We start from the raw sequence: 27510 nt of genomic DNA on the forward strand, positions 1-27510 counted from the left end.
TGATTTATTATTTTATTTTATAGGTCACAAACGAACCATTTTTAAATGTCTTGTTTTTAGTAAATTGATCGATACTGACCAAATTTAAAATATTTAATTTTTTTTTATAAAATGTGCTATAGTGATTTTGGGATATTATTAGGGTTAATGATATAAAAAATTTGTAACCTTTTTTTGAAAGAAAGACAGTATAATTGTAGATGTAATAATCAAGAGTATAGACGAATAGTTTTTGATAAATTTGATTCACCTAAGATTTAAAATTTATTTTTTGTATACTTAAATAAAGAAAATAATTGTAGAAAAAATTAATTGTATCATTTAAGTTAGAAAAATAATTTATATTCTCTTATAAACTAAGTACGTAAGAGTATTATTAAGTGTGTATTTTTTTTATTGTTTATATTTTTTTCTACGTAGCATTACATAAATACATACAATTCTGGTGTTGTTTAATTGTATGAGAATTCAACGTTTCATATAATAAATCATCAAATTTATTATGTACTAACCATATTATATCTCTACAACAAAAGTAGATAACCCTATATATTATGTTACAATTGAAAAACGGAACTAGAAGCATGGCATAATATTCTAGAAGTTTTCTTTGTGAAAATCAAACTTAGTAGTGGTTTTCCTTGTGAAATCTAGAGAAAGTCTCTTCAAATCCCTAACCAACGCATGCGTCCCACAGTAGAACACACCTGAAAACAGGGCAATAAATTTGAAATTATTAGACATTAGAAAAGCAACACCGCAGGTACGATAATGATTTATTTCTTTTAATGTTTTTTCTCTTAAATATGTTTTCTGTTGTCATATTTATAAAATTCATACATCAAAAAATTTAAAATATCGATAATTGTTAAAATATTATTAAAAAAATTTAGAGAATTATCATAATTTATTATTTTTAATTATTAATTTAATTTTTTTATCCAACAAGATATTTTAGCGCACACTTTTAAATATTGATGACTAATTACTGATAAAAAAATAATAAATTTTAATTGTTCCTAATATTCTTCTATTATAAACAAGGTTCTAAAGATCGATTTGAACTATCCGATTGAATCGTGAACCGGTAAAAAAAAAAATGATTCGATCAAAAACTATAACCGCCTAATTTAAAAATCGTGATTGAACTAATGAACTGGCCAAAAATCAACTGGTCAAATCGAATTGAAATCCGGCCGATTTTCGCTTTTTTTATGGAAATGACGTCATTTCGTCTTTTAGTTAAAAGAAAAGAAAGCATAATCCTAGCTCAGCACTGTCACTCCCTCACTACTCCATTTCCTTTCTTTGCCTCTCGGTTTCAAGCCCCTCCCTCACTCCCTCGCTCTATCTAGCCACCGCCGAGTCAATGTCGTCGTTGCAATGTCTCGAAGCCGCCTTCCCACTATGGTCGTCTTCGTCATTGCTTGAAGTCGCCGTTGCAACTGCTCGAAGGAGCCTTCCCCACTACGGTCGTCTCTGCCACTGCTCGAAGTTGCCGTCCCCATGCAACTACTCGAAGTCGCCTTCCTTCGTCACATAGCTGTTATCTCGCCGCACCAGCTCTGTTCCACCTATTCTCCAGTTCTGCCGTGTACGTCCAGCCTTCCGATGCTCTCTCACTTCTATTAATATGTGATTTTTTATTTTTCTTCTTTAATTATTGTTGTTTGGATTGTCAATGATGTCTTGAATCCTGATTTTGATATGCTGTGGTTTTATTGTTTTTAATTTCTTTTTTAGTTTTTAGTTTTTACAATGATTTACTAGTTTTTTTTTTTTTTTTTGTTAAGGTTAAGTTGTTAATTTTTTCTGTTATGTATCTATTTGTTGTCTTTGAGATTATTAGATTGCTATAATATTTTTCTTTTTTGCTGTTCTTTTTTTGTTTTAACTGTTTTAATTGTTGTTATGGTGGTTGATCTGAGTTTATAATATTGATATTGTTAATTTGGTAATTTGATAAATTATTGTTGAAGTATTATTCTTTGACCATGTGATTGTTATGTTGCTGTAATTTTGCTCAATTGTTAATTTGAATAATTATTTTGATCTAAGTTCATGTTTTTAATCTTGTTAATTTGGTAATTTAATAAATTGTTGTTGAGGTGCATGCTGCTATTGTTAGGTTGCTGTATTTTGTCTAATTGTTAATTTGAACAATTATTTTGATTTTAGTTTATGTTCTTGATCTTGTTAATTTGATAATTTGATAAATTGTTGTTGATATGTTTTTCTTGTATTTTACATCTAATTATTAATTTTAGGGTTAAATATAGTTTTGGTCCCAAAGGTTTTTAGCCAGAATCGAAATCTTCCCTCATCTAATTTTCGATTTAGAATCATCCTTAACGTTTTTTTTCGTATTAAAATCGTCTTTTTTATTTTTTGGACAAAAATACCCTCATCACTACCAACACAATTACCTCCTCCACTACCACCAACACCAACAGCACCACCAAAACCACCACCAGCACCACCACCACCACCAACACCACCACCAACGCTGCCGCCATCCCCCTCCCCCCTTTCCTCTTCCCCCTCCCCCTCCCCGCCTCCCCTTCCCCCCACCCCCACCCCCACCCCGACGTCCCCTCCCCCTCCCCATCTCCCCTTCCCCCCACCCCGCGTCCCCTCCCCCTCCCCGTCTCCCCTTCCTCCCACCCCTCACCTCCACTTCCACACAGAGAAGCAAAAATAGAAAATCAACAAATTCAAGCACAAATTTAACACAAGCAGAAACAGAAAGCAACAAATCAAAACAAAGCCAAATCAATAAATTCAAGCACAAAGCCAAATCAACAGAGAAGCACAAAGCCAAATCAGAAATTCAAAGCACAAAGAAGCAGATGCAGAAGGCAGAGACAGCGGCGGACGGTGGTTCCTTAGGTACTGGCAGAAGGTGTTCCAATCAGAAATTCGAAGCTCCGGTTTGTTGAAGGCGGCCTCTTCTCCCTTCGCGTTTCCTTCCCCCTTTCCCTGAGGAGCAGAGCGGCGGCGGCGGTAATGAAGACCGGTGGCGGCGGCGAGGAGAGTAAAAGAAGAAGAAGAAGGAAAAGAAGAAGAAGAAGGTGGTGGTGGTGCGGTGCGGTGCCGGAGGGCGGCGGTGCGGTGGTGTGGCGGTCCCCCTTCCCTCCCCCTCCCCCCTCCCCCCTCCCCCTTTTTTCTCGTGCCCCCTGCTTTCTTTCTCTCCCCACCCCCTTCTCGTATCCTTTTCTTTCTTTTCCCTTTTTTTATTTATTTTATATGTTTTTTTTATTTTATTAAAATAGGGGTAGTTTAGGAATTAAATTAAAAATTTTATTAAAAAAGACAATTTTAATACGAAAAAAAACGTTAAGAACGATTCTAAATCGAAAATTAGATGAGGGACGGTTTCGATTTTTACGCTCAACTTTAGGGACCAAAACAGTACTTAACCATTAATTTTAATAATTTGAATAATTATTTTGATGAGTTCATATTTCTAAATTTGTTAATTTGATAAATTACTGTTGTTATGGTGTTATTTTTTATCTTGTGATTATTAATTTGTATAATTGTAATTTTTAATTGTTGTGAGTTTGTATGTAGATGAGATTATAACATTGTGATTAATATAATACTTTTGATTTAAATAATATTTTAAAATATATATTAGACTATAATTATATTTTAGTATATTTATTTATATTTTATTTATTATTTTATTATAAAATAATTATTCAGATGAAATCAAGGTTAAATTGATTGAACCAATAAACATGTGCACCAATAACTAGAACAGTTCATAATACCCAATTCAGTTTTTAGAATTTTGATTATAAACAACAGTTTAAACCAAACAATGTTATATGTATATAAAAATTCAGTTACCAAATTAGTCATTTATATAAAATATATAATAAAATATAAAATATATATTAAAATAAAATTTGATGATTGATTTTTGGTATATATATATATATATATATATATATATATAAAATTAAAATGTGCCATATGTTATTTTTTTATTGTAATTAGAATCAAATTTTTTCTCTAAAATTAAGGAATTTTTCTCTCTTCTTTACTAATTTTACAACCAAAATGTGTCACATATCACTCACTCATTATAATTGAAATTAAATTTTTTCTCCAAAATTAAAGAATTCTTGCCTCCTCCATACTAATTTTATAACCAAAATGTGCCACATGTCACTCCTTCATTGCAATTGAAATCAAATCTTTTCCTCTAAAATTAAAGAGTTCTCCCCTCCTCCCTCATCTTTTCTCTATCTCTCACATTCTTTCAACCACTCTATCTATTTTATATATCATTATTAATATTAATATCAATGACTAATTACTAATTTGACAATTAAAATGTACAACATGACATTCTTTAATTGCATTAAAATTAAAATTAAAATATATTATGTATTATATATTACTATCTAATTTAATAATTAAATGTGTCACATGACACTCTCTTATTAAAATTGAGCGAAAATATTTTTTTCCAAAATTAACAAACTCTCTTCCTAATTCTCTCATCTACCTCTCTCCATTTTTCTATTTCTCTCTACCGTTGTTACTCTATATATAATTTATATTTTATATTAGTAATTTGACAAATCAAAATATATCATTCCATATTTTTTATTACAATTAAAATAAATTTTTTTCTTCCAAAATTAACAAACTCTCACTCTCATTCTTCATCTTTATCTTTCTCTCTCTTTTCTTTCATTTTTTATTTTTTCTACCTTTCTGTTCTACAGAAAATAAAATTAACAAAATAATATAATTCAAATAAAAATTATTATTATTATTATTATTATTATTATTATTATTATTATTATTATTATTATTATTATTATTATTATTATATAATTTTTAGTTTTTTATTTAGTTTTAAATTTTTACCGCTTATCTTTCTAATATATATTTTCATTTCTCTTCTTTCAAATATTTATTATATATAATTTGGAGAGAATACTAATGTTATAATTAAAAGTTAGAATCAAGATTCAATTATTTAAAAAAAAATTAGTTTTGAGTTAATTTTATAACTATCAATATAATTTTTTTATACTAATATCTAATTATATTTTTATATACATGGAGAGAAAAATAATATTATTTTTAAATAACAAGTATAAAAATTAATTATTTCTATTTGTGCAACAGACTTAACACCTAATTAAATATAAAAATATACACGTTAAATTGTTTCAAATTTTAGATAACAAATATTAAAATTAATTATTAACAAAAATTTGACTTTTTCATATGAAAATAATAACTAAAAATCTTATTATTTGTTTTTTTATCTATAGATACTTCGGTCTTCATAGTTAGATACTTTTGTCAACCTATGACTTTTTTTGGTAAAAGTATTTTATAAATCTTTTGTGTCATGTATAGTCTATACTGTCTGAACAAAGTGGACCATAATTTTAACAAATGTATATTCCCGTAATATTATTACGGGTAAAAATACTAGTATATATATATATATATATATATATATATTGTTAATTATAAATACTTACCAACTCTTGAATCTGGATGTTTGATTGCCGCATGTTTAAAGACATTACGCCAATTAGGTCTAGCAAAGTGTGTCTTAACTCTTGTCCCGGAAACTATATCAACTCCACTTTTTGCATGGTGAAGTGACTGAAGCATTGTGATCAAAGCCGATCTTGCATCTCCTTCTTCATACACACTCGTGCAATAGTTATGGAGCTCAATCACACCTTCCTTGTCTTTCTCCGCAACCTCGTTCAACACCCCTTTGAACCACTCGAACGAGCCCTGCTCGCGAGTGACCCAATAGAAATAGGCTCGCTTGGTTGCAAAAGGCTTTTTTTTGTTGTTCTTCGCTCCTTGTTCTTCGTCTCGTTGTTGCTTGATGTTGTTGAGAACATCTTTTAGAATGCTAATTAATGGGGTGGCACCAATTCCTAGCCCTACAAGAAGCAGGACTTCGTAGTTTTTGTAGTCTTGTGCTGGAGCTCCATAAGGTCCATCAATCAAGAGTCTTGGCATCCTACAAATTGTTCACATGCATTAATTCTCTAGATTAATTAGAGTAACAAACCCTTTTTTGATAAAATTGTAGGCTATTATTGTTGACTTGTTGATGAAACAGTTATATGTACAATTAGAAAAGAAAATAAAAATAGTTCAACTAGAAAGTAAATTTTTTTCAGTTAACATCGACAATTTTTTTTAATTTTAAATTCTCCAAAAATAAAAGTTAAAAATTAATTTTACAGTAAAAAAATAGATAATATTAACTAATTAAAAATTAATCTTTATATTTTTTAAAATAAATATGGAATTTGATTTATTTTAAGATAATGGAGTTGTTCCGTTGATATATATGTTCTTATAAAATCTTGGGGGTATTGGTACCTCTATATTTTTTTATGTAGTTCACTATTTATCACAAATTTTACTAATTCAAGTTACTAATAAACTTTAAATGTATTTTGTGAAAAGAAAAGTATTAAAATTTTCGACTCAATCTCAAGTGTTGAGTATAAAATGAGTAGCCATACTCTATCTTATACCTTGGTATGCTGTTGCCTTGTAACATATCAGCTCGCAAGAGACCACTTTGATCATCACTCGGAGGTTGGCAAGCCTGCATCATTCATGTGGGAAAAAGTAGTAATAATTAAGCTTTAATTTGTTGATGAAATTTATGAAGGAATTGTCCAAACATAGAAGAACAGAAAAAGATCCTCTAGCATGAGAAAAAAAAGTGGAAAGTAATAAAGTAAGTGGTTAATCTTCATTGAATTTGTGATCTATCATGTCTGAGTTCTACTATCTTGATTTAAGGGTGGTTAGACCCTCACTTTCTCATTTTACCGACTTTCTCGCTTTAAAAAATTTTAATCGCAGAAGAACATATTAATTAATTGCTGTATGTGGTGGGCAAAATTTCACCTTGGCAAAAACGACCTTCAGCTGTGATGTCCAATCACCCAAAGTCCGAATGTGAATACTCAAGTAGTCATCTCCGGGAGCTGATGTAATAGAAAAGGGATGCCTACATAGAGAAAAAGAAACTTAAAATTAGGATAATAATATGTCCAACCATAAATTTCTATACATTTAGTTTAATTTATTTTCTAGAAAAGAAGTGCATTGAAACAATTTGTCTAAGTAACGTAAGGTTACAAGAATATATAGGAACTTTCTAAGATGCGATGCATACCATTGAAATGGGGAAACATCTAAGCAATTAACATAAATATATTGGCCACTAGTGTACTTGAATCCTTGTGGCTTAGACATATGCAATGCCAACACATTTCCTGGGTAAACTGCAACCTGCCGATTTTTCAATATCGATGATTTATATATGACGACATTAATTAATTAAATGATGATAGAGGAAGTGAAAATCTAATAAGTACCTTCAACATCCTCACAGATTTGTGTCCAGACCTGAAAAACCGAACTAACCTTTCGCATGCATATAGTATCATGGGAATAGCAAGATACATCCATGTCTGCACCATTGTTGAATTATGTAAATCAAGTAGATTTCTTTTATAATATTAAAGTTTTTATGATTAAAATAAGAGCTTAATTTTGATGCACTAAAAAGGTAAAATATTTTACATAGCTATACAATTATATCTGTCTTTATCGATGATTATTCACGTCATCAATAAAAATAATAGTTATTTTTATGATGTGACGTTATATAATTAAATACACACGCGTAAAATTATTTTATATTCATAGTGTATTAAAATTAAAATTTTAAAATAATTATAAGTTAGAGTAAACATCTAAATTGTTCCTTAAAAGATTTTAAATCAAACTCTTTTATTCTAAACAATTTTTTATTAATTTAAAGATTTTGGACACAGATTGGTCCATCGCTAAAAAATCTTATGTGTCATATAAAAATATTTATCGAAATCTAATTATTTTATAATAAAATTTGTTAAAAATTTATTTTTTTTAATATGCATATTAAAAATTTTATTAAAAGTGATAGAAGAACTAATCTATTTGATAAGTGTAACTTTTAGTGATATTTAAATAGTAAAAATTTATTAAAAATTAATGTGTCATCTAAAATTCATTAGGGATTAATTTGAATATACAGACTATAGTTTATTATGATCAATCACGTACCGTTTTCTTGTACCACTTGTTGGTGAGGTAGAGAAAGTAGCCATGAATGATGAAGAGCACGTAGACAATAACAAAGAGATGGTGCGAGTACCAAAAAGCATTGAAGCCAGTGAGCTTCTTGAGGGGCTTCGGTAGGTGGTTGAACCTGTTCCTACGGAACCAAGGCTGAGCAAGAACGAAGGCTATGGCCATGAGCACCACCATGACCACACCGGTCCAACCCTCCGTCCCTTTCACAAACCACCAATAGTTGTTGGGCCTCTTGTCCCCGAAGAACTGCTTCATGGGCTCGTATTCTGCGTCCGTTGCGTGTAACAACCTTGGGAAGTCACACGTTAGATGAGAAATTGCGTGTAGCCCAACTCCTATTGCTACCCCAACTGCTATCACCTGATCCAATAATTCAAGAACAGTAGGCCCATTAGTTGGAAAGAGTTGAGGCGCATACATAGATTTTCCATCAGGGAAAAAAAAAATATATATATATATCAATACATTAGCTCTTGATTTTCATTCTTAGATTGAATTAAGTGTCTCTTAATTGCTAAAATACAAATAACACAATCAAGGCCATAAAAAAATATTTGAGAAATAATAAAAAAGTATTATAAAATTACTATATTTTATTTTTTTATTACTGTTTGAATAATTGAATAATATTAAATGTAATTAATAAATTTATAATTATAGAAATTATAAATATTAAATTAAATAAAATAATTTTAAATTATTTTATTTTTAACATTATTGCAATGTCGCATACTTAGAAAAATAAATTAGTTTTTTTGAAGTAGAATCAATCAAACAATCAAAATTCAGAATATATTAGGTAATGACTATGAAGCACGGACACTTCGCTGAGTTATCGTGTCTGCGTGTCGGACACATTTTGGACACGACACTCGTCCGATACGCGTGTCTGTTGTGTTCAACTATGTCTTAATAAAAAATAAAAAATTCTTCTCCGGACACGTTTGGACACACCTAAATACCATTACGTGTCCGCGTGTCCAGTCTTATTCTTAACATATATTCTTAAAATAAATTTAGATATAGTATATATTATTATTTATTAAAACAAAAAATATTTTAAATACTTGATATAATTAAAATAAGACATTAAAAATAATTAAAAATTTTAATTTATATTTTAATATTAATAAAATATCAAAATATCATTATAATTTATCTAAAAAATATTTTATATTTTATATATATGTGTGTCCCCGTGTCATGTAAAATTTTAAAATTCGTCGGCGTGTCTAGTGTCGTGTCGTATCCCATGTCCGTGTTAGTGTCCATGCATGATAGGATAATGATGATACATAGATATGACTTTTCATTATACTTCTGTAATTATATTATAGGAAAGTTTTCACATGTTCCATTTACTTTAATGGAACAGCAGTATACCATGTACGGTCCAGTTGGAGGTAAGAGATTTGTCGTATTGCATGTAAGGAAATACCATATTTATCCTTGATTTTGTTTGAAAAGACGAAAAAGTCAGTTATCAAGAGGCAACCACAGGTGGAGCGAGCTTGGATAAAGTGGCTAAAGCCGAAATTCAAAAAGGCAACAACTTTAAGCCTTTATTTTTTCTTTCTATAACTTTCTTCACCTCTTTTTTTTTTTTTTTTGATCAGATAGATTAGCTCTAAATACTAAATATTAAAAATAAATTTAATGATGTAGTTTCTATTATATATCTTTTTTAACATGAAAAAGAACTAACGGTTGGAAAAAAAATTTGTTCACAATTTTTGAAAAGAAAAAATTTCTTTGAATAAGGACTTGTATTATCTAATAATAACTTACCATATGACAAGTTATATAAAAATAAATAATTATATAAAATTTTAATTAATTAAATAATTATATTAAATAATTATATTTTTATTTAATTAATAATTTATATTAATTATTTAATTATATTTCTATTTAATTTGGTCGAAAAGTTTAATTTTCAACGAATTTTAATTATTATTAAATCAATTACTAAACTTATTACATAAATTAATTTTCATGTTAAATTCTGTAACAAATAAACAAATCAACCTCCATTATTATTTAGAGAAATGTTAGAAAGCTATCATAATTTATTATTTTTTATCATTACTTAATTATTGGCTCAATTTTTTTAATTTAATCTTTTTAATCTAATAATCTAAGAACATATTTTATCCCAAATTTTTAGACATTAATAACTATGTGATGGTCAAAAATAATAAATTTTGGTTGTTTTTTAGTATTTTTTTATTAAATAATAAAATTTGAATATCTATATAGAACAAATAATTTAATATAAAAATTAATTTCTTTTAACAAAATAAAAGTTTAAACAATGATTTGATAATTAAAATTATTAAAAAACTAAAATAATATTTCATACAAATTTTCTTAAATATCGATACAGTCATAAATTAATTAGCAGTAACTTACTATGATTAAGACTAGTAATTTTATTCAATCTAAGACATGATGACGAATAATTTTGCATCTCAAATAAAATCAGTTTAATAAAATTTTGTTGAATCAAAGATTATGTTTCAGTAAGGTTAACTTGTTCTATCTATGGTCATCAACATGAACAATATTTACTTGTTTTGTTTTCATCAAAGGCAAGTTTTTAATTTTTTTTGTTATTAGAATCTCTTCCACCGCTAAGTAAAATAGATACCTTGGCCATAATGGTAATGAATTAGTCATGATATTAATGAATAGTAAAAAAATTATAATAGCAATAAATGACATTATAATAATCAGATAAAAATCCGTACGATACGCATAAAAAAAATTATAATATAAATTTAAAAGTGTTATATTATTTATAAATTAATATTAAATTTAAAAATATTGTACAAAGTATTAATTTTGTGATTTGTATATAATTCAATATAGTTATTTAATTAGAAGAGAATATAAAGTGAAATATTATGTATTTTAAAAACAATATATATAGGTATTTAATATTATAATTGTACAAAGTTACATATTTATTTTTTGTTTTTATTTTTATATTATTTGTAGTTAATAGATTTATTAATTTTTTTTATGTGATATTTGTTTTATTTTTTTATTTTTTTCTTCCTATCAAAGTTGTTTGTTTGTTCATTCTCTCGTATGTTTTTGTAGAAATTAGATTTTTTAAAATATTAACTTGTTTGAATTTTGTATTATATATTCTTTTTATTTTATCTTTGTATATAAATTTTTCATTTGAAGATATCTTTTAGATTTTTTATATTTTTTTTTTTTGTAGTATCTTTGATTAATATGAGATTTTCGTCTAAAATTATTAGTATTTGTGTTAGTTTTTATACTTTTTTTTTAGAAATAGAAACTTTATTTAAATAAACAATATAAATAATATTTTGAATAAGAGAACTTTTTTAGTATTATTTATTTTATTTATCAAAATAAAGTAACGGATCTTTTTATTACATAATAAATATAAAAATAGTAACCAATCTTTTTATTTTGTAAAATGAATAAAAAATATTTCAAATAAAAACAGAAGGATTAAAAAGTAAGAGTATATACCTATTTTGATCCTCAGACACTTTAGTCTCCAACTAAAATTAATTATTCGATTGGTCCCTAACAATTAATTATGTTAGTCACTTAGATCCTTAGCTCCGTCAACTCTAACGGAAGACAAAATGGTCCTTGACAACTCTAACAGGGGATAAAATGATCCCTGACAACTCTAACAAGGGACAAAATGATCCATGACCCCTTTATTCGAAAACGACATTATTCTTCCCCCAATTTTTATCATATCTCGCATAACTCTAATATTCATACTCACCTTCTTCACCTTCACAGTCTTCTTTTCCATCTTTCTCTTTAGCTCCAAGATTAAGTTATGGTGTAATTGTCACACGTGTCACACCTATCTCAACATGTCATAGACCACACACTTCCTAAATCTCTGTGACTGGTACATCTGCCTCCTCTGCACTTCACTCACCAGAAGCATCCACTTACACATCCTCGATAATATCACCTCCAACCTCGACAATGTCCACAACATTCTCAAGATCAAGTTCCACAATTACTCCAAGGGCACACCTTTCTCCACTATCGGACAAGCAATATAAATTGTTGGACATTAGGATATCATAAGAAAATTCTCCTTCGACATCATATGCAAATTCTCAATTAAAATATATACCAAGTGCTTCATTCCTTCTTTCTCGGATTCCAAGTTGGTAGACAACTTCGACCTCACATCCAAGCTATCAGTACAACAAGCAATGTCGCCGTTGCCGCTCATATGAAAACTGAAGTGATTATTGAAGTTCGGAAAAGAAACTGAAGGAAGCGATTGGAGTGGTGGACAATGTGGTCATGGAGATGATAGGGTAGAGAAGGAGGGAGATGGCAACGATGATGACGGATCTTAACAAATCAGACTTGCTGTCTATATTCGTAGGATCCATCGAAGACGACAAGAAGTTGAGAGATATAGTTATTAGTTTCCTGAATTTGAATTGGTTGAGAACAAGTTGAGAATTTTTTTCTTGTGAACATTAAAGTTATAGAGTATGCATTGTGTAGTTTGAAGTTACTGTGTTAGACTATTAGTGTTATGCGAGATATGATGGAAATTGGGAAAGAATAGTATAATTTTCAAACAGAAGAGATCAGGGACCATTTTGTCTCCTGTTAGAGTTGTCAGGAACTATTTTATCCTCCGTTAGAGTTGACGGAGTAAAGAACTTAAGTGACTGACGGAATTAATTATTAGGGACCAATCGAGTAATTAATTTTAGTTGTGGACTAAAATGTCTGGTCTGAAATTTTTTGAGGACCAAAATGAGTATATACTCAAAAGGTAATTTAATTAGATAATATGTATTAATTAACTATTAAAACTGACGTAGCATATTATTAAAAAAATTAGAAAACTAACAATACATTTAAAAATTACCTTAAACTCTGTTTTAATACATTATTAATAAATAGATAGATAGATAAACTAGTGAAGAGTAAAATATCATTTTTGTCCCCAACGTTTAAGGGTGTGTTTGGGAAACCCGTTGGAAGGAAAGAAGCACGTTTAAGTTTCTTGAAAGCTTCAACTTTTGGTTTGGAAAATTTTTTTCTCTTGAACGCAAAAGTAATTTTGCTACCAAAATCACGTTTACAAGAAGCAACTATTTTTAGCTTCTGCGTTTGTTTAACGGGCTTTTGGCCATAGATACTAACCATTTATTTACCTTTTACTAACTTTATCATTTATATATGTTATTGTATTATTTATAAAATTCTTGTTATTTCTATTTATATGAGCTCTGTTTTTCTATTATTTATTATTTTTATTTTTTTTTCAACTGTTTGTTTGACATTATACACTTTTATAATTGCGATTTTTGTGTATTATGTTTGTTATTATCTTTTTATAATATGATTTATTGATTCTATTAGATAAAGTAAATTAAATAAAAAGTTTATTGATTCTATTAGATAAAGTAAATTAAATAAAAAATTAACGGTAAATAATAATAATAATAATAGTAAAAAATTATAACATACTAAAAAAAGAGTACTAAAAATATTAAAAATATATTATATAAAAAGATCATCAAGAACTTTTAAATTTGTTTCAATTACTATAAAGTAAATATTTAATTTTTTTTATTATTTTCAGTACTCTCTTTTATAATTGTAATTCTCATATACTATGTTTTAGTGTAATTTTTATAATATAGATTATAATTCCATTAAAAAAGATAAATTAAATAAAAAATTAATCATAGATAATAATAAAATTATAAACGTTGGATTCCAAATTAATATTAAGAATAAGATTATTGAGAGTACTAGAATAAGAGTACGATGTAAAAAAATACTAAAGTAACATTTAATACTTAAAAAATGTAACATATTTGATTAAATATTCTTTTATATATATATATATTTAAAAATATATTTTGTCTATTTTTATATGTTATTTTTATTTTAGTAAGTAGATATTAATTTTATTATAAAATTAACTAATAAGATCTATTTAAATATCTAAATTAAAATAATAGGATAATATAAAAAAAATTTTAAGTTGATGTCCATTTTAGTAAATTTTTATCTAAAAGTGATTTTGAATGGTATAAGCCAAACAATATTTATTTTACTATAATCCATTTTGATACCAAAATTACCAAACATAAATCACTTTAACACAAACTTACTTTTGATCAAAATCAAGTTTACAAAATCAATTTTATGTAAACTCTCGTTTGCAAACTGTAATCTAAACACACACTAAATCGTCCTATTTATATCCCTAACGTTTGTAAAAGTGATTCAATGTTATCCTGCCGTCAATTACACATCATGAACACTTTAGTTTGAGTTTTAAAAATCTCTTCTTGAAGTTAGAATACAAATGTCTGTGATAGAATCGATGATCCACTCTGAAAAATAGCTCATCAATAGTTGAAACTAATTCCTACAATATTTACATAATTCACTTTTCTAGGGACACAATTGAATCTAAACACAAATAGTGGGTATAATATTAAAATCGAATACATCCAAGTGAGACCTAATTGAGAATGAATACATTCAAGTAAAAATAATTAAAAAATATAATCTGATTTGTTAGTATAATTGATAGTAGGATAACATTGAATCACTTTTATAAACGTTAAGGATACGAATAGGACGATTTAAACGTTAGGGACACAAATAGGACTTACCCCAAACGTTGAGGACAAAAATGATACTTTACTCGAGTTAAACCCCAAAAGGGTCCCTGGGATTGGCGTCGTGCATTAAAATCGTCCCTGAGATTTCAATTGCATCAATTACGTCCCTGAGATTGAAAAAAGTACACCGTATTAGTCTCTGACCTATTTTCCATTAACGACGTGATGACATGGCATAATGATGTGGACTGTAAGTGACACGTGTCACTTCATGATTTGGCCACGTGTAATGGTATGATGATGTGGTGACTGTGACACGTGGCATGCTGACGTGGATGACTGTGCCATGTGTCACAATGTTATTTGGCCACGTGTCCGTTTGTGCCACGTGTCGCAACAGTATTCGTTCACGTGTCATCCATTATGTCATCGTTGTATATGCACTAAATTAGTCTCTTATTTTGCATTAAATGACTCATTTTAGTCCCTGAAATTGAATGTTGTGCACCAAATTAGTCCCTTCACCAGTTTTTTTCTCATTTTTTCTATAAATTCAAAATTCTCAATATTTTTGAATGCATTAATTTTAATTCTATTTTTTCACATGTTCTTCAAATAAAATTGTTTTTATAAAATATTTTTTCTCTTGCGAATACCCTAACCGCCGACTTAGAGTTGACGTGAAGGCTTCTCAAGTACCTTCACTACCATCTCCGACCTCTTTCAGTACTTTTATAAAATATTTTTTTCTTGCAGATACCCCTAATAACCGCTGTCTTGGAGTTAACGTGAAGGCATTTCAAGCTTCCCTCATTACCATCTCCGATCTCTTTCGTCTAGACTGCAGAGGTCAAAGATGGTAGTGATGGTACTTGAAGTTCCTTCAATGTAGCTCATTTACACATAACGAAAACGTGTATTTCATAAGAAAAAAATATTTATTTTAGTCATTAATTTATTGTTAAAAATACATATTTTTGTATAAAAAAATGTGTCTAATCAATCATATAATTATTTTTTTATAATAGCATACTTATATATTACAAAATTTACCAATGTTAAATTATTAAAAAAATTATATAATTAAAACTAAAAAGTAAAATCTTAAAAATTTTTATGAAAGTACTTGTATTTAAACGATATATGAAAAATAGAATTGAAATTAGTGTATCCAAGATATTAAAATTGTATATTTAAAAAATGTAAAAAAATTGGTAAAGGGACTAGTTTGGTGTACGACATTCAATTTCAGGGACTAAAATAAGTCACTTAATGAAAAGTGAGGGAATAATTTGGTGCATATACAACGATGACATAATGGATGACACGTGGACAAATACTGTTGCGACACGTGACACAAACGGACACGTGGCCAAATAACATTATGACACGTGGCACAACCATCCACGTCAGCATGCCACGTATCACTGGTCACCACATCATCATACCATTACACGTGTCACTTACAGTCCACGTCATCATGCCATGTCATCACATCGTTAATGGAAAAATAGGCCAGGGACTAATATAATGCATTTTTTTAATCTCAGGGACGTAATTGGTACAATTGGAATTTCAAGAACGATTTTAGTGCATGATGCTAATCTCAGAGACCATTTTAGGATTTAACTCTACTTTACTCACTAGTGAATTAGTAGATATAAAAGTACCTTTTAATTTCTTTTATTTATTAGATATATATAATTATTACAATGCAAGATTAATAAAGATGATAAGTATATGAATATCTTATTCTTTAATTAAGAAATTTTGGGTTTAAGTTTTGTAAATGGAAAAAAAGAATATGTTTTTTATCCATATACATACGATGAAGACTATTTTAGAAATAAAATAAAAAATATTATGGGTTATCAGAATTTATTATCTTAGTATTATTTAGTTATTAACTCAATTTTTTAGTTTAATACTCTAACAATATATTTTATCTCATAATTTTAAATATTTATGACTAATTAATGAATAATAAACTCTAATGACTCTCTAATACTTTTTATAAAAAAATATTAAATCTATCTTTTTTCAATTTCTTTTATTATATCAGATAATACTTTTTATATTATTAAAAATATTATTTGGTTCAATGTCACTTTTCAATTTTATCGATACAATTACTTATTTTTTTTAATCTCAAAACCAAAAATTTTATTTATAATCTATTATATATAATACTTGTGTAATACTTGAAATAATAATGATAATTTTAATGGTTAATAACATTAGACTAGTCTAATGACAATTATTTTTTTAATTAGACATATATATTTTAACTATTTTTCTTAATTTAAACACTAATATATATATATTTCATCACAAAATCTAAATTAAACCACTACACTAGTCTAATGATAAAATCACATCCCTATTTACCGAGGACCATTTTTTTTTTTTTTCAGAAAAAGAAATCCATAAAAGACCATTAGTTCTAAGTCCTAATATAGCTAAGCTAGCTGAATCAAAAGCCATTTATAAGCCATCAACGCTACAATAGTACAACCCACCAAGAAGAGGGACATAAAATTTTTCTGCAACATCCATGCACAACCGACAAAACAGGTCTATTACACACCAAATTCTAAATATTCTAGAAAGCATTTTAGTTATTTCCTCTAACATCTCAACCGTTTCTATTTTTTTATTAGTATCTGGATGGCTATTATTTATTGTATAGCAGTGTACCAGTCAAGTACACTGGTATATGTGAAAGTCTTCCTATATTATATGTATATAAAAGATTAATTATTCGTATAAAATATATATTAAAATATAAAATACACACAAAAAAATTAAACAAATAATGGATTCATATAATGTAATGATTGATTTAGTAATTAATCTTTACAGTGCTCATAATTTTTTTAGAATTTTATTAAGTAGACAATGACTTTTGTAAATAATGTGAATAATAGGTTCTAAAATTAATCCAATAAAATAAAAAAACAATCCACATCCAAATTATCTCATAAACCTTAGGATAACCAATTTGCACACCTAATGAATTGAACATCCAGTTATTTTTAATTGTGCATGAGTAAATCAAATCAAAAGAAATAATCATCCAATTAAATACAACGAACATAATTATCTACATACCTATTAAATTGAACATCAAATATATTTATTATTCACATTGTTTAATATTCTAATTATTTACCTATACTTTTCCTATTTTTTATACCTCTCACACTAACATGTTGATGGTTAGCACTTAGCACAAATATTAAGGATTACGTAAAATTAGAGGGAAAAATATAGAATAGGAAAAGTGAGGAATAATAGGAATTAGTACCTTGTGAAAGTTGATGTTGTCATCAAAGGGAACAGCAACACCAAGCTTGGTCTTACTCCGAAGCCAAGTGATGGTATTTCTACAAACAGGGAGCAAGATGAGGGCCATGTTGAACTTGAGGGTCTCGGCGCCGCCCTTGGCGGTGGTGACGCAGTATCCCATGACGTGGAAGATGGCGCGGTGTTTGTACTGAATGAACTTCCAGGTGAAGAGGGCGGAGCAGATGGCTAGCCAGAGGGCCAAGATCCACACACGCTTCCAATTGTCCTCAATGAAGTATTGGAGGGCTCTTAGGGTGCGCTTCACGGGGTTTTGCTCTTTGGTGGGCACCAACTTCTGGCTTAGCATTTGGCTTAGGACCCTGCTGTCTGTTTTTATGTGCGCTGATTCTGCTGGTGCTTCTAGAAGAAGCATTTCTAAGTTGTTTAGCTGCATGCATTATGCCACACATTCTTAGCACTTAGCCCCATTTTTGTATATAAATGGCCAATCAGTTTATTTTGTTTTGAATTTTGGAGATAGAAAATAAAATACAAACCTCAATGTATCCAAAGTTTTCCGGATCCAACTCCTCCATTATAAGGGCAGCGTATTCCTCAGTACTATCTTGTATTTTTAACAGCTTATTTGCTGAAGCACTTAATGCAATAATCTGCACAATAACAATATAATGTTCACACCTCAACACAAACAAGTAGTAGCTAGTCTCTTGTGATATAAATCTAGGAAGCATATTATATATAAACTATGATTTAAATTTGTAACGAGTACTCATTCAAAAAATGATAATTATAAACTCTTTTTTTTCTTTTACCTCTTTTACTTCCTCTTCAGTAATTCGTCCATCAGCATTCTTGTCCACCCTGTATGAATTATTTGGATTATTAATATTTAGCTAAGCTAGAGAAATACAAGAAGCTACGTAACGAAAAGAGCATGTAGACCAAATCTAATTCAATTTTTTTGACACTTGACTTATAAAAATGATATATTTTGACTTACAACTATATAGACAAGTAAGCATACGTAATTGTAATTTTCTTCAAGCATATGATGCATAATTTAATGAGAAATGGTAGGGGCTAGCAATTTTTGTGATTTATAACCATCAAATAGCCATCAATGATGGTTTTAATGGTGTGAGATTTCATCCAATAACTCACTTTTTTTTGTTGGTTATATGCTGGACAGAATTTAACAAAGTTGCTGGCTCCTATACTTTTCCTAATTCAAATGCTTTTATTGGCCTTTTCTTAAAGCCAATAAAACCACTCTTTCGTGCTGTCAAACTATAAACTATAAATAAAATATAAATAAGAAATTAATTAGCATAAATACATTATTAAATTATCTAAATAACTGTTAATATATTATTTATAATTCTTATAATAACTATGTGATGAAAATTATAACAATAATTCCTTAAAGTTATATATAGTAAAGTATATAAAATAAAATAAATTGTGCCACATTAAAAAATATATATTTTTCTGAGCCATTTCTGTTATTTAAGAGAATAAGCACCTGCACCTTTATTAGTACAAAGCGAAAAGATTTAATAAATTTTCTAGTTGAAAAAAATGAAATGAAACTAAAATAAATGAAATGAATAATGCTTACATGTCAAAGAAGGTTTGAAGCCTTGAATCAAAGCTCTGATCTGTAATTTGGTCCCAAAATTCACGCAACTCGTTCTTGGTTATGGAGGCTGATGTTATTCCTCGACGACGAGCCAACGCATCAAATAACTCACCAACAAACTCTCTTGACTCTTGCATTCCTAGTTATCCAATGCAAATTGAAAATCAACACTTTTGTTAGTTTCAGGAACAGTCCTATTTTTCTTAATTACTACTGGAGTAGAACAAGTGTAATGTGTATGTAAACTACTAATAAGTCACAAGTATTTCTGTTATAATATAACATCATGCATGTAAAGATGGAATAATAATACATTGACTGATATATAACAACGACTTTTCATACTCAATTACATATAAGAAACTTAATTTTTGTCGCCTATATATTAGAACAACTCTATACAGTTCGAAAGAGCTGCTTTTATGTTTTAGAAAATAAAGATAGTTGATAGATAAAAGAAAATAATATTATATATACTCGGATTCACTTTTTCATTCAGAGAACCAACAAGCATACCATGCCATTTTAAAAACAAACTTTGAAACAAAAAAAAATTTTTCTAACCTATTAGTATTTTTCATATTTATAAATATATAATGCTAAGAACTAATATATACTTTTAGTAAAAGAAAAAAAATGAAAAATTAACTTGGTCTTTAGAATATTATCATGAAACTAGCTTTTAAGTGTGTGTCTTGCTGTAGAGTTAAAATGAAGAGCTGATTTTGAATAACATTCCTAAAGCACTGTCCTCTCCAATTTTTTTAACACTTGAGAAAATGAAATATAATCTTTTACTATTAATTTTATAAGTAAAACAAAAAATATATATAAAAAAAATAAAAAATAAAAAATCACAATTAATACCATCCAATTTAATTTTTTTTATCGGAGAGAATCCGGTCCCTAATAATTAAGAAAAAACATTCAAACTTTTTACTTTATATGTAAAATTCATCTAAATTTTTATCCCAATTCCCGAATGCAAATCCAACTAGAGCATTATTAATGATTCATGTATACTAATTACCACTAAACAAACATGCATGTTAGGTGTATCTACCTATGCACTGGCTGAACCGCGTCTTTGGCAGCTTCCCATCAATACTCAACTCCTCGAACCTCTTCTCAACCTGTAACCAACCCTCATCACTCCCAACAACACCACTCTTGCTCATGAATTTGAGGCCTTGAAGCGCACGCGCCGCTCCCGACTTACTTCTATCGATTTTGTCGAAGGCTTTGGGGGCGGATGTCATGCGCTTCAGCTCCTGGGACACCTGCCTCAGCCGCTGCCCGAGCGACGATGGTCGCTTCTCGAGCCGGCTTGCCAGATACGTGGTCTCCGAGTCGCCACGTCGGACGTTTTGGACGATCACAGAGTCATTCCGGACGTCCAAGGTAATCTCCACCAGCTCGTTGCCTTCGTCGGAGAATCTCTCGCTCTTGTTCTTGTTGCTGCTGCCACTTTTCTTGTGGTTCGTCATTATTGGGCCGCTCAGAGGTCCACTGAAGCCCACTCGGGTTCCCCGGTGGCTTCCCGTGCTCTCTGTCTCCGACAATATTTCTTGTTGCTGCTTCTCTTGGACATGCATATTGGAGTTATTAGTTAGTAATTGTTGATGTTGTTTTGATGTTGATGATATGATGAAGAAAATGTGAATAAAATAAAAAAAAATAAATAAAAGTCTGTGGTACGGTCTATTATTGGAAGGGGAGGATTATTGGAGTTTACATAAGTTAATGATTAATGATGTGTGTTGTACTATGAAATTGGAGAGTGAAGAGGAAGTGTTGATTAATGTGCGTATATATAAGGGGAGGGTAGAAATTAAAGTGGATATGCTTTTTTTTGGAAAAGTCTACTGCAGCAATTTTATTAAATTCGCGAGCATCTAACTAACAAAGAAAAATGAGTATTGGATAAAATTTTATACCAATTTTATACTATTAAAATTATTATTGATGACTATTTAATAATTATAAATCACAAAAATTGCTGTCTTCCTAACATTTTTTTTTTCTGTATATATTGGATAATTTTAATCTAAAGTATCACATATGGATAGGATAATTTCTAATTTTAGGTACCACACAGTTTTACACACTATATATTTATCATGGAAAAGTATATGGAACCAACTCCAAATCAGTCAAGAATGGAACAACTTAATTAATTATAAATATAGTAATTAGTTTTATTTATTTATAATTTAAAATATTAGTTATTAAATGTTTCACCACATTCAAATTAGAAGGATATACGTTCAGTATCATTCAACGTGAATCACGGAAACTGATTCAATTAGCTTCCGTTTTTTCATCATCATTTTCTCTCTAAATGCCTAAAATATGATAAATCAAAAAATAGATTCAAAATCATCCAATTTACAAAGAAAAAAATATCCTAATACCTAGCATAAGCATTATCCACATAGAGATTTTGAATTCACCCAAAAATATTTGACTGATTTTTTACTGAAATCATCTTGATTCCCAAATATTATTGATTTATCATACGTTACAACAATAGTTAGGAGTTTTTTTTTTCAATTGATTATAACCAATAAGACTCGAATCCAATATCTCAAGATAAAAAAAAAAAAAGAAATTATGCTATTTGAACTCTAATTAGTTGGTAAATGAATGTGTTTATGATGGTCTGGTAGATGATTGGTTGGTTAGCTATCATTAAACTTATTTTTTTTATTAAAATTATGTAATTTTATTACTGAAAATTGATTCAATTTAGACTACAAATAAAAAAATATAATAAAGAGAATAAAAAATTCGAACTTTAATAAAATAATTTTAACATAAAAATAAAAAATAAAAACTCAGGAGTTATTATTTCTGTTTGAGATTTTTTCTAACCATCTCCACCATAGTTAAAAATAATTTTTAATATGTAAATTTCTATTTACAAATAATTTCTTTTAAAAATATTATACAAAATTTGCCTAAAATTTATTATACTATTAGATAAATCCATATAAGTAAGACATATAAATTAATTTTGTTAGATAAAATTATATTTATATAAAATTAAATGAAGTTTTCTGACCATTAATTAACTGGACTAAATGTTGTAATTACAGGTTAATTATTAATGTGTTATGTCATTAATTAACAAAATTTTTTTACTACAAAAATTAAAATAAAAAAAATTTAAATTTTGTTGAATTAAAAAAGTTTAAAGACTAAAATAATTTATTAAAAAAAAGAATAATTTGAATTGGTAGAGTATGCAATATAAAAATGGTGGTGGGAGAAATAGCCACAAGGGTGAAAAAGAAAAAAAAAGAAAAAAAGAAAAGAAAAGAAGGGGGCGATGAATCGAGGGGCGCAAGTGGATTTGTGGGGATGGAATACGTGGTTTCTTTGTGAGAGAGCGCGTTCGTTGATCAACGGGGGAGTGGTTGGGATTCAACGGCTTATCCTCTTCAAACTTCACACCACGTACATTATCATATCTTACAGCCTGTTCTTACGTATGGAAGCAGCCAAGCAGTTACAAAAGCAAAACGCCTATATGTTTAAACAAATATTTTCACTTATTTAAACAAACAATAAAGTTAATTAATTATTTGTGTAAACATTCACATCTGTAGTCCGCTCTTTTAGTTACCATTGAAAAGGTTTAATGAATTGCTGCTAACTAATGAGATTATGTTGAACCCTAAAGTAACATGCAACACACAACAACTCAAGCCAAAAGTACAAGTTTATGGTGGGTTACTACTTGGGTTTATGGTTGGTTTTAAGGATTCCTATAAGCTACTGCAATTTATATATATGTAAAGTAATAAATTATACTTAACTGTTGTGATTTACTAATAATAAAATTAGAACATAAATATTAATAATTTTTTAGATTGAGATACACAAATAAAATTAATTTTAACATTTTAAATAAATTAAATAAAAATGTTATATATATGACTCTGTGTTTTTAGTAACCAAATATAACTAAATTAGACTAATATTACACTATTATTATGCATCCTATTTTCTTATATGTTTTCTTCTTATATTATCTATCTTCTTTCATGGTTTGTTTGTATATTTTTTAAAAGTTTTATGAAAAGAAAAAAATAAAGGAGAGAAACAAAAAAATAAAATGAAGAAGGAAAAACACAACTAAAAAAAAGAAAGAAAATAGGATAAGCATAGAAATTTATTGACGATAAATACAAAGATTTTATGATAAAAATATAGAAAATTTTTTAATGACAAAACTTTTTGGTGAAAAATATAAGAAGAAAATACATAAATAATTTATTAATGATAAATAGATAATGTAAACATAAATTTTTAAGGAAAAACAAAGGAAGAAATTAAAACATTGGGACAAGTTACATAAATAAATTATTTGGATATTAAATTTACGCAAATGTCATTTTTAAAAACAGGTTAATTATATTTTTGTCCTAAATTCATTCTATGTAAATCGCTGCGTCCTATCACGATTCACTGTTTATACATAATCTAAGTGCTACGGAGTATTGCAAATTATACTCAAAATATACACAATAATAATTTGCTACACTCTATCATGGATCATGAATGAAAAATGCAAAGGCATAAACCACTATATTTTCTTGCAATTTATGACTACATGATGAAGCATAATATGCTAGATGCTGCTACAGATTACGTGCTGCATCCTTATAAACCATTACTCATGTATTGAATTTTTTTGAATAAATTAAATTTTTAAGTTAAATAATTTTATAATTTTATATTAAATTTTTTATAATAAAAATTTAAAATTTAATTTTTTGTTATCTAAGTAAAATTTAAGATAAATAAAAATAAAAAATTTATATATAATTTATGTAAAATAACATGTGATATTGATATATATATAATAATAATATATAGATATATAGTATGTATTAACTATGTTGAATTACCTATAATTCTATTTAAATCACTTGATTAAAATTTATTTAATCTAAAATTTCATACACATGTCTTATCCATTTTTAAAAAATGTTAAGACGATTCTCAAAAATAATTTTATAAGTTATTTTAGATGTAATTATTTAATGTTACGAAATTATTATAGTATAGCATTTTTATATAGTTTTTAGAGTACATTATGCAACTATAAAAATTTTAAGTGTAGGAATTTATAAATATTTAGAGTTGTCTTCTAACTATAAGTAAGAAAAATTGAAATATATCTCCTAAAGTTCTTTATTGAATATAGGTAAAATGACATAAAGAAACCAAATGGAGTACAATATTTCATGAATATTCTAAATAGATCTACCTTATATATATGTATATCCTGAAACTAATTTTTCTATGTAAATCGAAGCTATTAAGATTGATTTGGATTCAATTTACGTAAAATATTAGCTTCGATTTATTAGGAGCAGCTTTTATAAATATAATCGAAGCTATAGAATCGAACCACGCACAAAGTAAATTGAATCTATTGGTTTCCATTTAATAGTTCTGATGTCTATAGTAAATCGAAACCACATAATTTGATTTATTGTATTTTGATATACGAACAAGTAAATCGATAAAAATTTTTAAAGCTTTATAAAAATGTGTAATTTGAACGTGTGCACATAGCATCTTCCTTGCCACTATGCCAACTTGTTTCATACTATTATATATGTCAAAAAATATATATATAACAAAACATGAATGAATTTTTATTTTTTATTTTTGTTTATTTTTTTAAGCATGGATTCACATGGATATTAAACAAGTAACAATATATGGTATACAAATATATTGATATATTAATATTAATTGTGTTATCTTTTATTTTTCTTATTCATTTAAATTGAGAAAATATTTTGTATTAGTGACTAATTTATTGTCTCTTTTTGCAGTATAAATTATATCTAAGAATTGATATTTAATTGTTATTAATATATTTTGAAAATATGCATTTAACTTTTAATTTTAAATTTATTTTTATAATTTTATATTTTTATTTAATTATGACCGGATCAACAGGATAAATCAGTGACTCACCGGTTGAACCAGTAACCCATTCGTATGACCAGGTCAATTACCGGTTCAGTTCTGATAAGAGGCTTCAAAGACAAGCAGAATAGCATAAAGCCGATCTATAGCTCGGAAGAGTATCCTTGATGGAACATTTGGCGCCCACTGTGAGGCCAGAACTTAAATAACCTCACGATAATTTTATCTTACTTTCTTTTGCAAGACCATGGCCGATGATGCCACTCCTCAACCCTTTTCCCCGACTATATGCCTCCTGGAGATGCACAGAAGAGAAACGATATTCGGGTTAGCTACCAGATGTATGTCGGGTCCTGGTAGTTTAACCGACACGTGAGCTCATGGCTAGTATGACAGGCATGCATCATATGCATCTATTGACATTTTTTGGGTGTGCATATTGTATTTGGTTTGCCTATGTGAATACTTCTGTTTAACTGCTAATCGTCATACTTGTTGTAATTGCTCCTGATTGTGTTTGAACTTTATTAGTTGTGATTGTGTCTGGTTGATTGGATTGTGGTGGATGAGTGTTGATTGAGTTGCTTGGGCCGAAAACTGTGATTGATTACGTGATCGGCCGGAGACCATGATTAATTTGTGTTGAGGTTTAGTAAAGTATAAAAAATCTAACTAGTTCAACATAGATTTAGTGAACCTATGTTTGGAAGAGGATGATCATTCATACAATTTAGGTCACTTTTAAGATTTTTATAAGAAAAATATGAATTAGAATTTTAGGTGATTAACTGTGGATTTTTGAAAAGGTTCATAAGATGAACAATTATCATTGCTGTCGAAAACAACTTTTTTTATATATATCTTTTTATGACAATTTTAAAACTCCTCTGTTGAGACCGCGTGGTTAGGTTCTCACCTCCCTAGAGTCTTACCTTTTTAGGAAACTGTCAAAGAAGCTTATGAAGAGATTAATATGTTTTTGGTTATGGGATATTGCTATATTAGCTTAGTCATTATTTTTTTCCCGAGCCATTAATATTATGTTTTTGTAAAGAGGGATAGGAGACGTTGATTGTAATGTTTGTAAGTTATTTGTATAAGAAACTCTTCTTCTTTTTCTTATTATTATTATTATTATATTTGAAGTGTTGTGATTGGTTTGTATGTATGTATGTATGTATATTTTCAAGAAAAAGTATTTCTGGCTTTTTGCTAATGAAAAGTTTACTTGGTTTCGAGTTAAAGGCTCTTATCTTATTATTAAATATATGGATGTCGTCGTAATATTCTCGCTATCAGAGTAGCGCAACCGGAAGCGTGACATTTTATTTGGTGATAAAGGTGTTACAATTCTAAACGATTGATGATTGATTCTAGAATTTGGAGTTTTGTATAAGAAGAAGGACGAGAATATGAAGTGTTAAAAAAATATTTTGGTTATGCTTATCTAACACATTGAAATAAAAAGATATAATTTATCTAAAAACGTTGTTAATATCTACCTTACTCCGTTAAGTGTTCGTGTCAAATTTAACAGCGGAACAATATTGAATTTATTTGAAACTGTTGAGTTAAGAAATTAACTAAATTAAATAGTGATGACAAACATTATTTTTGGGCAAAATAAATAATTAGTGTTGAGTGTTAATAATTATATGTTGCTAATTATTTATAAATTGTTGCAGGCCAAAATTTAATCAAGCAGCCCAAATTGAAATGAAAATAAAAACATCAAGGCTAATGGGCTGGTTAATCAAGTGGAGCCCAAAAGAAACAAAGCCAAAGAAACCAACGGGCTGAATATGAAGAAAGCCAACCCAAGCCCGA

At 28.2% G+C, this 27510-nt stretch overlaps 1 protein-coding gene across 1 annotated transcript; it reads right to left on the bottom strand.

Moving 5' to 3' along the window:
• Positions 1–451: 451 nt before the first annotated feature.
• LOC107619591 (respiratory burst oxidase homolog protein B) lies at positions 452–21491 on the bottom strand. Its single transcript, XM_088500322.1, has 12 exons — positions 20795–21491; positions 19711–19870; positions 18905–18953; positions 18629–18742; positions 18091–18519; positions 8131–8520; positions 7398–7493; positions 7196–7311; positions 6925–7027; positions 6543–6616; positions 5517–6016; positions 452–707 (listed from the first exon to the last, which is right to left on the bottom strand). Exons 1-12 carry the CDS (start codon positions 21324–21326, stop codon positions 598–600), a joined length of 2673 nt encoding a protein of 890 aa, XP_088356448.1. The 5' UTR covers positions 21327–21491; the 3' UTR covers positions 452–597.
• Between the last annotated feature and the right edge of the window lie 6019 nt (positions 21492–27510).

The sequence above is a fragment of the Arachis ipaensis genome, chromosome B9 (genome assembly GCF_059453495.1).
Source record: "Arachis ipaensis isolate K30076 ecotype BB chromosome B9, ASM5945349v1, whole genome shotgun sequence".
In the NCBI taxonomy this organism is placed as follows: Eukaryota; Viridiplantae; Streptophyta; class Magnoliopsida; order Fabales; family Fabaceae; genus Arachis; species Arachis ipaensis.